The 12,027-nt window shown below is 44.7% G+C and overlaps 2 protein-coding genes across 2 annotated transcripts; both read left to right on the plus strand.

The window, feature by feature from the left end:
* Nucleotides 1-7,813: 7,813 nt before the first annotated feature.
* BDB00DRAFT_871941 (uncharacterized protein) lies at nucleotides 7,814-10,078 on the plus strand (the record flags this gene model as incomplete). Its single annotated transcript, XM_053126885.1, has 9 exons — nucleotides 7,814-7,915; nucleotides 8,016-8,111; nucleotides 8,208-8,306; nucleotides 8,385-8,527; nucleotides 8,607-8,728; nucleotides 8,834-9,390; nucleotides 9,519-9,616; nucleotides 9,777-9,877; nucleotides 9,993-10,078. The coding sequence occupies 9 exons, from the start codon at nucleotides 7,814-7,816 to the stop codon at nucleotides 10,076-10,078; spliced, it is 1,404 nt and encodes a 467-aa protein (XP_052980202.1).
* Nucleotides 10,079-10,234: 156 nt separating this feature from the next.
* BDB00DRAFT_351411 (CRAL-TRIO domain-containing protein) lies at nucleotides 10,235-11,994 on the plus strand. The gene is made up of 3 exons (XM_053117040.1): nucleotides 10,235-11,172; nucleotides 11,284-11,386; nucleotides 11,470-11,994. The coding sequence occupies exons 1-3, from the start codon at nucleotides 10,390-10,392 to the stop codon at nucleotides 11,949-11,951; spliced, it is 1,368 nt and encodes a 455-aa protein (XP_052980203.1). The 5' UTR covers nucleotides 10,235-10,389; the 3' UTR covers nucleotides 11,952-11,994.
* The last annotated feature ends 33 nt before the right edge of the window (nucleotides 11,995-12,027 follow it).

Genomic DNA, 12,027 nt, shown 5'->3' on the forward strand with positions numbered 1-12,027 from the left:
TCCTCGGCCAGTTTTTTATCCACTGACCGTTGCATATGCCAGAGGCAAAGGCGCAGTCGTGATTGTCCCCATACGCCCTCGATAGCATTCATCTGTGCCGCATCTTTATCCGAGAACATGAACGAAGGATCAAATCCGTCTTCCTTTAGTTGACCGAAAAACTCTGTAAGAGTTTCGGTCTTGGTCAAAGGTCCAGCCTCACGGAAGCCATGGTAGACCAAGTACGCGATGGGATACTCAACACCATTCACATTGGCGATTATCCCAAACAGCTCGGAGCCAGCACGATTTGTTTTGTAAGTCGTATCGATGCAGTACTCTCCACATACTCGCACCCAACCAACAAAGAGAAAAACGGAGTTACGAAACCAAATGCACAGACTTCAAAAGTATTCTTCCAAAACACCTAGGATTTATTATCGTTGTATAAGATACTAGATACTACATGCTACCTAATATTACCTTTTTTTGTCGCTCATAGAGCAGAACAGCTCACAAAGCAAAGGCTAGGTTCATATGTTAGCATTCTAATATAATACGTACCTCGCGAAATCCTTGATTGCGGTATTTTTCGACGACGAGCCTTGAGGATATCATTTGATCGTCGTTGAGGTGGTACTCGCTCTTAAAAGTCTCATGCCACCAATAGTAGACTTGCATTGGCGTAACATCCGAACCAGGAAAAAGGACAACAACTTCTTGGTACAGATCAGAGGAATTCGTAAGAAGCGCTCTGCTTTGAATATGGCTTCGGACGTTGGCAGCCACAAGGTTACGTGGTGACGGATCAGTACCGACACGTTCGTGTTCTGAGTGGGTAATTGACAGCTCCACATAACCGAGAGCTTTCTTGACAGTGCCTCTAATACGGCCACCACAACAAAATGTGGGCATTCGCTTGGTCAAACGCTGGCGCTCTGCTGCAGGAAGAGGATTCAAAAAAGTCTCGGATCGAGAGCAGTAAGCCGTGAACGAGATGTCGCGAGAGAGAGAAGGATCACCAACATTTTTTCCAATATAGTGGTAGCCATTCAACTGTTCAATTCTTTCGATGATGCTATCGATGATGCCGTCTTCGTCCTTCAATTCCAATTCCGGATCGATACAGATGTAGCCGGTAAACTCGTAAACCTACAATAAAACAAATAAATAATCATGTACGGAAGCAGTTATGTAAGTGGTTACTTCCAACATACAACTTCTTCATGGTCGTTCTCGTATTCTGAAAAAATCGGATAGTGATCCGGCAAACCGTCCAGAAACACCATTCGGTCGAGTGCAACGCGCTCACGAGGAGTCGCATTTTCACGACACGCAATGCAAGTCAAGTAAGGCCTGGTACGTCCGAGAAAATGCGTGCCTTCACGTGTCTTGCGGCAATCAGTACACTTGTACTGTCCGATTTCGCTAAACCTGCCAGCATTACGAGCCTCGCGTACGGTCGTAACCGAGTCGGAGTGAGTACTATCGTTGACTACTGTAATGTTAGGAGTAGCAGCGATGGTGGAGTTACTGTTGTTCATTTTAATGAAGGAGAGGGAAAGAGAAGGAACGAGAAACAAATACAAGCCTTTTTTATTAAGAGCAATAATAAGCATTCAAACTCCCCGAGCAATGTATTATAGACTAGGATCCCATTTTTATCACATGTAGATTGATATTTAGCAATAGAATGATTCTCATCATGTATTCTATACATCTCTTACTTATAAATAACTGACATTATACCTCTCTATTGCTGTTTTTCGAAATCTAAGTAAAATATCATGTTTTTTTTTCGTTCGGATAAATGTTTTACCGACAGAAGTCTACGGGATTTTTCAGCGTCTCCTATGATTCCTGCATTTTAAGATTAGACAGCTTTTCACAAACTATAATCTTCTCTGCTAATAGTACGCATATCATATTGTGGATTGCTACACACACACACACGAGCAACACAGCAGGGTTTTCTGTCCTACCCATTTGGGGCACAGGGCACACACATATTTCAGCCCTCATGACGACAATGGTGATCAAGGGCACTACCACAAAAGGAAGTTACCGTTTCTTCTCTTCTTTCTCGTTCTACATGATTCTGCTGTATCTCTGTTTTGCTACCGGCTGCTTTCTTTATGGCAAGTCGGACTTTGTGGGTAAGGTTGCGAAATCGTCATTGATCGCATAATGATAGAAAATGTGGCATGTGAAGAGAGACAGAAACAGGCAGAGGAAGATGATTTCTGCAGAAAATAGGTAGTACCTGACATATCGTGGAGACGGACATTTTCGATAATACTCTAGCATATCCTAACGATACAAATAACCACAGAGATAACCAACATCGATCATCAACAACAAACATACGCGGTAATCATCGTGTGTCTGCCTCTCTCTGACATGCATGTTATTGAGGAGACATGAACATTTATTTTATGTATGCTACAGTACTATGTTTCTTTTGCGGGTGTTGTTTCTCTATCGATTGTGACAAACGTTTGTTACATAACAGAATCCAAGTGTTACTGATCTGTTCTGTTGAACTAAGCGGTCTTGTTGTCTCTTTGACTTGGCACCAGTGATTTTGGCAGTGGTGCTGGCTGCAGTGGAGATTTGGTTTCTGTGGCAACGAATGAACTTTTTATCTCGCGTGAATCGCGACTGATTTCTGTCAGTTGATTTGCGATATTTTACAACTGGCATCATTCCCGGCCGACGTGTGAATAATCCGTGTTATACTAATGACAGGCAGTAGTAGTATATTCATGTATCACATAGATCATTCCGATAGAAATCTTGATGATTTCTTCTCCTTATGGCATATCCGATTCGTGAATGACGTTGAGTTAGAGGTACTATCCGTTTGCGGGAACAATACCTTTGTAGTTTATAGGAGATATAGAAGAGAGACTATTATATTACACGCGTCGTGCGTTAGGTAGAGTTGGTTTAGACGGTCACTCGTCAAGCTCGCTTTGCGTGAAGGAGTTTTCTGTTAGTGTTGTAAATTTAGGATACCACGATGTAGTAATGTTGCTGATACCTGCACCACCTGAGCTATACATACGCTTTATGCCATCGGTTGGTCCGGCAAAGTCAGCTATATGCACTCAAGGATAATAATCACGGTACTTATGCTTGGATTTGACTACGATCTTCATGCTCGTTTTTGGATAATATCGCTAGGAAAAGCTAGAGTGGAGTATCAAGCTAATGAATAATTCCGTCGACAACTTATATTGACATTGCACAGCTAACAACTTCCCTTGTTTTTATGATCCTCGTTGTACGAGTACTCGCTGGGCTGTCATTCGATCCCACAAACTCATGCTTGCTATGCCAGCAAGGTTTTTTTTTGTCAATGCTAGCTGGTTTTCGGTTATTGATACTTTTAAAGACGAGGGACAGTATAGAAAATCCGTTTACAAGGAAGTTTGCTTTAAAGATCAGCTTCGTCCTTGTGTTTTTCCTTTTACTTGATAAGTATTGCTAATACAATAACAAACAGCACATGTTTGATAGACGGGGGACAACAACAACAAGGCCTTTATTTAAATTGGTCAAATTCCTAAAGAGGCTCGTCCAAAAACGAGAGTGTCGATGTCTTAGCTTTCCGGGAAGGTGCATCGGCATCTGCTCCCGAACCCTCTACCACAAAGCTGGGTTCTGTCTTGGTCGCTTTATGGATCTCGGAGGGTCCGATCGGTATTGAGATGCCAGCGGTCTCACCAATCCACTTACCTACTTAGAAGTCGCCCCGTGCCTACAAAACAAGCATCAGCACCCACCCTTGCGCTTACCTACCCTCACTCACACTCACACACACTGAAAAAAAAAGGAAGGGACTTACCACATGTGATCGAGAAAAAGCGAGGAAGCAACACGCTGCGGAAAATGGGTGCCTATTCATGCACACGTTCAAGACCCCGCTTCTTTTGAAAAAAAAAAAATACCCCACTCCGCACCCACAGGTCCGTGCTAACAACGCGGGGAACAATGACAGATCTTCTGTATCGTAGCGACAGTATGTAACACTATTACAACGCGCTTTACCACACTTTGGTACGCGTTTCTCACCTATTTTTTTTTGTTTCTATCTTCGCGTAGTTCGTTCGCAAAAATAATCGAAAGGAAAAAAATTATTCGGAGGGTACCAGCCCGAAACCTGTTTTTTGTTTTGTTTTGTTTTTTTTTCACATGTATCATACATCACCCGTACACACGCCGAGGAAGTAAGCACCACGTCTGATTGGTTTTGTGTCGCTACTGCTAAGGGAGGTGGATGAGAAAATGAGCAAACCCAACAGCACTATCAACCTGAAGAAGCAGCCTGTATCGATAATAGTAGTTCTAGGATGACGCGCATACTATGCTGAAAACAGCCATGCTGCTCTATAGTCTGCCCTTGGCAGTTTAGTTTAAGCTGTCCACATCCATCATTGCGGGCTTGGAGGATCGGCAACCGATAATTGCGTGAGAATCGATGTCTACTTGGGAGACGGAGTGCTGGGAGTCTCTCATGTGAAAATCGTAGGCTGGACCTTATGGTGCCTTGTGCGAGCAAAACATCCCCTTTTCTTTTCTGCCGAGCATCAGCATCGTTGAAGAAAAGGAGAGGGTGTGTTGATATCATCCAAACGTCAAGTCGTTACAATATTTTGAAACACACCTCTTTCAAAAAATGGCATTTCTGATATATTATAGTGCACGCCACGCTGAACGCGAGACTCGTTTACGCGACAAGGCTAGCAGCAGCATGAAACAGCAAGTTCAGGAAATGGTATTAGGGAGTCCTTGAACAGCCTGGACCGCAAGTTGCCAGTCTATCATAATCATGTGGGCGTGTGTGCGCTGCGCACTGCTTTCCATGAATTGCAGGGGTTGATGATACCAAAAGATATAAATACGCCCACATTTTTCAGGCCATTTCGTTTTTTCTCTTCACTCTTTCTTTCCTTCATTTTTCTTTTTCCTTCACTCCCTTGGTTCCTCCTGGTCTTTCTCTTGGCTCTTCCCTTGGCTCTTCCCTTGGTCCTGGTGTTGCCTCCGTTGCGCCTGTCCAACCCTTATTTCCGGTAATCCTGGCTGCCTCCAACTGGTCCCTGCTTTGGTTTGTCCAGTCTCGCGTTCAACGGTGTTGGTCACAACCGGTCTCCTAGTGAGACCAGAGGACGGGGAATCCTTTTTGGTTTCTCGCCATAGAAATATGGTAGTGTCCTTTTGGTTGGATGCCTTGTCTCCCGGTCTGGTCTACTATGGTGGGGATCGCAGCGGGGCGCCAGGTGACACTGGGGATCGCGTTCGACTCTCGGCAATCGACTCTCGGCAATCGACTCTCGGCAATCGACTCTCAACATCGACTCTCAAGGCTAGACTCATCGCTTTTTCTCTTCTCTTTTCGATCACGTATGGTAAGTCCCTTCCTTTTTTTCTGTGTGTGTGAATGTGAGTGAGGGTAGGTAAGTGTAGGGGTGGGTGCTGATGCTTGTTTTGACACGGAGCGACTTACTGTATAAGTTAGGTTTTTCCCACCATAGTAGACCAGACCGGGAGACAAGGCATCCAACCAAAAGGACACTCCATATTTCTATGGCGAGAAACCGAAAAGGATTCCTCCGTCCTCTGGTCCACTAGGAGACCGGTTGTGACCAACACCGTTGAACGCGAGACTGGACAAACCAAGCAGGGACCAGTTGGAGACAGCCAGGATTACCGGAAATAAGGGTTGGACAGGCGCAACGGAGGCAACACCAGGACCAAGGGAAGAGCCAAGGGTGACACTGGGGATCGCGTTCGACTCTCGGCAATCGACTCTCGGCAATCGACTCTCAACATCGACTCTCGGCAATCGACTCTCAACATCGACTCTCAAGGCTAGACTCATCGCTTTTTCTCTTCTCTTTTCGATCACGTATGGTAAGTCCCTTCCTTTTTTTCTGTGTATGTGAATGTGAGTGAGGGTAGGTAAGTGTAGGGGTGGGTGCTGATGCTTGTTTTGACACGGAGTGACTTACTGTATAAGATAGGTGATTGCAGGTAAGTGGATTGGTGAGACCGCTGGGCATCTCAATACCAATCGGACCCTCCGAGACCCCAAAGCGTTCAAGACAAGACCCTAGCTTTGTGGTAGAGGGTTCGGGAGCAGATGTCGATGCACCTTCCCGTGGTTGCTCCTGTTAGTATCTGCGTAAGAGCAGAGAAGCTAAGACATCGACACCCTATTAGTAATTAGTACTTAAATGTACCAAATAAAAATTGTTTCTTTTAACTTTTCACCCGTTAAACTTGTATGTACATGTTTGATATTGATGTAAGACTTCTTCATGCGAAGCGAGGAGGGAGCTCAAGGGCTCGTTCAAGAAGTTGATATATGTTCAGATTTGCTGCGAGATCATCAATTTTGTTCCAGATTGCACAATGGAGACAGTTGCAACGAACAATATAGTTGCCACTGTGATCGTCTGCAAAGCAGTCAATGTCGATGGAGAACAAACTCCGGTATATGGAATGAAATTTGCAGCGCGTGTAGCGATCCTCTACAATTATCCTTTACTCAACTCCACAAATGGTTTTTCTCATTCTCAAATTCCATATTCCCACAGTGGGCGAGCTGGGTAAGAGGCGAATAAGAAAAAAAAATATGAGTTTGCTAACTGTGAGTAATGTTAGCTGGAAGTGCGCATACTGTAGGGATTCACATTGCGTTTAAGCGTTGCGGCAAAGACAATTTTTCAAGTTATCATCTTGTGGCTCATAAACATCTTTTAATAGTTGGCATTCTTGCAATCAATCAGTTATAAAAGTAATATGCCAATAGACCGACCTCTTTACCATTGCACAGTAGTGCCGCTGCTACGTTGATGGAAGAATGAGTCATTCTTTTATATCTTGTACGTTGACACAGTAACACCAATGCTATGATACGCAATATTAGTGAAATTTGCTCAATACTACCAGGTATTGCTTCCCCAGGAGCAGCTGCACATTTTGTCTTCAATACTGGCACGCCTTTGTTCGACTGTTATATACACTGTGGATCTTAATATGGGCAGTACCACCACAAACTTTTTTTTCACTGATCTGCATGCTTCCTATATAACATACGCGTAGTAATTTGTTCTTTACTTGTCTTTAGTAGATGGTGTAACGAAAAACTGTGCACGCAGTCATGTAGGCGATGACCTCAAGAAGCGGACCTCCTAGTCTTATTCAGCTATGATGGCGCGTGTCGACAAAGCTGTTCGCTCTCAAATATGGCCGAGTTACTACTGATCGTGGTGCACTCAACTTCTTTAAAAATTATTATGTTTTGTGTCTCTTAGAAAAAAAGCGTTTTTTTTCAACTAAAAAAGCGTTCATCATCATCAATTATGACAAACAACTGCTATAACTACTACTAACACTACTACCAGAACAATAACGTCAAGTGTCAACAACTCTATTTGGCTTTCGCACCATAGTGTTTGTGTAGTGATTTTAAATTAGGAAGAACAAGTCTGACGAATTGAGATTTGTTTGCCTGCAACAAATAGTTTTCCTTGATCATTCGAAGAAGCAAATAACTTGTTTTCCACGACAGCAAACTGTGTCGCAAAGCGCACAGACGATCTCTTACATTTTGAGATCTGTGTCTCTTGACGCCGTTTTCTCAAACACCCACTTTTGAGCGGATGACAACACGCGGGCTCGAGATAAGCTTAAGCTAAGATCCACGCATAGAGCATTTGGCTCTTTTCAGTTCCCGCCTGTGGTTCTCGAGGGTCCCCCCCCCCCGCGCTGACAAAACGCGCTCGGACGTCAACTTATATAGACATTGCACGAAACACGAAAAAGCATGGTCGAAAATAAAGAAATATGGGATGATTTACTTATGTGGGCGCCGACCATTCGTAAAAAAGACGAACAGCTACAGAAAAAAAAACCAGTTCACGATGAGGTAGATTGAATTGGTTGTCTTCTTTAGAGATCGGTTGTTCCATATCCGCACAAGTGTAAATCATGTCATGTATACTTATTCGACAATTTTTTGTATATAGGCATTACCACCCATGCGCAAACCAGCTCATCTTGTAATTGACAAGCTCACCAAAACTATTGGTCTCGACAACTATGCAAAAACGAGAAAGTCAACTGTACGTTTTTTCTGTTCAATCATGAGTGCAGGGACGGTGTGACTATACAGGCCAAATAGCTTATTTTTCTTCTCTTTGTGTGATTGGACCAAACAGATACGAAGCGAATTATCATCGCCACCAGCGTCTCCTGCTGCTGCTGCTCCAGAAAAAACAACGAATTTAGAGGGCAAAGCTACAGCTGAAAAAGAAAGAGTAAGCGTATTGTTTCATCAATCTCTGTTTTTATTTCCTCTTTGACTGATATATCTAAGTGTTCAACCTATGTTATAGGGCAATGCAGCATTCCAAAAGCAAAACTTTGAACTAGCAATTTCGCATTACGAGCGTGCTATCCAGTTAGGCAAAGGCGGACCGAAAGAAACTCTGGCCGTGTACCATACCAACCGAGCCATGGCCTACCTCAAAATATCCAAGTTAGACCCACGTTTTTTTTTGACATCTGTATTGCCACAAAAAGTGCAGACTGATATTGATATATAAGAATAATATTAGATATTCGGAAGCAGAACACGACTGTACGAAAGCACTCGAACTGCAACCACGTAGCCTAAAGGCGGCTTGGCGACGCGGTATTGCACGACGCGAGCAAGGTCGATTAGATGAAGCACGGCAAGGTCTGTACCAGACACAGATGCTAGGAGAATAGTCATTTTAAAAAATACATATAAGGAGGGTGACTGACTAACAAGGTTGGCTATAAATGTACTGCTATATGCTAGATTTCGAAAAGGCGTTAGAGATCGAGCCAGGAAACAAAGTAGTTCAAGAAGAACTGAAAACACTGCCATCCAAATCTAAACCGTCGTCGTCATCGTCATCCAAACCTCAACCAGCCAAGCAGACGACAGATCCAAAAACAGCTGAAAAGCCTAAAGCCGAGCCAGCAGCAGTTGCACCAAAAGCTGATAAAGAGAAGAACAAAAAGCCTAGTGTGGAACGTAAAAGATTACCGATCAAGATCGTCGACGAAGCGTATTCTACAGTTGATACCACCATCACTGAACCCACATCATCCGCAAATGCAACCACAGCAGCAACAGCAGCAACAGAAACAGCAGAACAGCCGAAGGAGAAGGGATCCCACATTGGTATCCAAGAGATCGCTGAGCAGGATAAGCAAAAGACTCCCACAGCTGTCACAATCAAAGAGGTCGAGGAAAAGAAGCCCAAGCTTCCACCGTTGAAAGTTGGTGTGCCAAAGACAAACTTTGAGTTCGAACGGGATTGGAAAGCATGTCGTCATCGTGGATCGGACGTGCTGTATGAATATTTTGAGGTAAAAACGAAAAAGAGAGATTTTAAGGAGGCCCTAGTTCCATTATATTAATTATCACCAAATGTACGGACGGTCGTCTAATTCTTATTCTTACACACTGTACGAAAACAAAAACAAAACAAAAAAAGTCGATTCCGCCGTCGTTGTATGCAACCCTGTTTCGATCCTCGTTGGACTCAGATCAGTTTGAACAGATGCTGGATCTGCTGGAAAGCCATTATACAAAGTAAGTGATGATGGGTTAATTAATTTGTGGAACCTTGGGCAACTTCTTCCTGTATGACGTTAAACACACTCTACTGCTGCTATCTGCTATTATCTACTACCACGCATACGCATAACTGACTCACTCACGCACATACTTTTAATGCGCACACTTTTTTCAGGTACAAGACCGAAAAGGAAATATATAATGTGTTGCAAGGCTTGAGCCAAGTCCGTCGGATCGATATGTTGGTCATGTTTCTAGGAAGCAACCATAAGCAAGGTAACGTGATATTCTCATCGTACACCTTTGACTGTCTTGTTCTTTGTTTTTATAACAGAGAATGTGGACTGCAGTATTCCTTAAACACTCACGCACCTTCTTGTATGGGGCACAGTTCTGCAACGGTTGTTTGCGCGCATGAAGGACAAGGTGGATCAGACCGCATTGGCAAAGACAGCCAAAACCTATGGTGTCAAATAAACTTCTCAAGTCCTTTTCTAAGAAATGATCTACCGCGTCTGTCGTGTTCTTATGTGCGCGCGCACCCGTTTTCTTTGTTGGGGGAGACACGAAGCGCGGGAGAAGAAAAGGGGGAGACTACTGAAACTAAGCACGCTACGTACGTCTGCTCGGGATAAGGGTTGTGCGGAGCTTTCTTTGAATTAAAACAAGCTTTTCTTCCTTACCCCCAATATATAACAACCTTGTTTCTTTTTCCTTCCTCCATTCCTAACATTTCCATCCTCCTGCACATTGAGTCTTCTCACAGACAGAAACACACATACACGCAAATGGTCCAAACTCTCTCGCTTGAAGGCCGTCTTCCCGGCCACGCTGGTGCCCTGACCGTCGAACAAACCGCGTCGCTCAAGCGACTCTGGCTACGCTTGTTTGAGCTATTCCAACAGCCCGGTGACAAGGTAAACCTGCCTCCAGCTATTGACGAAGCAGTCAAGGAAGAGAAACCCGCCAAGAATGGCGGTGGCGGCGGCTTCTTTGGATTCGGTGCCAAGAAGCAGCCAGCACAACCGGCCGAAGAGAAATTCGTATTCTTGGGCCGCACCGCCGATCCACGCTGGATGTCGTTGCCTGTGGACCAGGCATTACCCCTGATTCCCGGCGACAAGTTGGAATACACGTTCTGGCAAATGGTGGCCACCGACAACCCGGATGCTGCCATTCTGCGCTATCTCCGTGCCCGCAAGTGGGACGATGAAGCTGCCTACAAAATGCTGGTCAACACCTTGCGATGGCGCTTGCATATGCGTGTCGACGATATCACCAAGTTGGGCGAATCTGGCTTGGTTCAGGAACTGGAAAAGGCCGTCCCCGGAATGGGCGACCAGTTCTTGGAACAGATGCGTTCCGGTAAGGCTACTTTGGGCGGTCCTGACAAGAGCGATCGTGGTATTTGCTTTATCAACGTCCAGTTGCACCGTAAGGAGGACCAGCCAGCTGAAGTCATCCAGTTGTGTTCCTTGTATCTGATGGAGACTGCCCGCGTGTTCTGCGGTTATCCCATGGTGAACGCTTGCATTGTTTTCAACTTGGAGAACTTTACTTTGGCTAACTGGGTAAGTAATTGTAAGCTTTTCTTGGCTATTGGCAAGAGGTGAGGGATCTGTGCATGCGATAAACAGGTGCTATGGGGCAAAACTTTGCTAATGTATACGTGGTCTTTGCAGGACTTTGAGTTTGTCAAGTTCTTGATTGTTTGCTTGGAGCGCTACTATCCCGAAACTCTTGGCTTGTGTCTGATCCACAAGGCTCCTTGGGTCTTCTCCACAGGTAATTACAGCTGCTTTCTTTGTGTGTAGCACATGAGATTAAGGCACAGGTGAGCTAACACGGAAACAACGAATGTGCATCAGTCTGGAGCGTTGTATCACCCATGTTGGACCCTGTAGTTGCGGCCAAGATCAAGTTCAGCAAGAACTTGGACGAATTCCAACAACACATCGACGTTGGGTCCACACCCGTGATCATTTCCAAGAACCCTGATGTCAAGACCAAAGACGAAGCTGCTCAGGCCGATCCTCCCAAGGCCGGTGTTTTGGAGACTCCGACAACAGCTGAATATCTTGCCTATGCAGAGGAAAAGAAGCAGTACTCGAAGGAGACTGCCGAGTGGGCTAAGCAGGATACGGTTGAAAAGGATCTGGATGCGGATGCTTTGAAGCGTTTGGAACGTGGTCAGCAGCATCGCATCACCCGCATCAAGACTGAGAAGGATATCCGTGCCAACACGATTTACCACGAAAAGGGTCTGATCAAGTTGACGCCTGAGGCTCGCTTGTTCATTGATTTCGGCGGCGGTAACTGGGAGGCTCAAGATGTCACTGAACGTGTTTAAATCCATTTATTTATGATACTGTATAGAGTTTTTTTTGCATATATCCTAATCTTCTCCCTTCCTTCCTCCCTCGTTC

The sequence above is a fragment of the Zychaea mexicana genome (genome assembly GCF_025766255.1).
Source record: "Zychaea mexicana strain RSA 1403 chromosome Unknown BDB00scaffold_32, whole genome shotgun sequence".
Classification (NCBI taxonomy): Eukaryota; Fungi; Mucoromycota; class Mucoromycetes; order Mucorales; family Lichtheimiaceae; genus Zychaea; species Zychaea mexicana.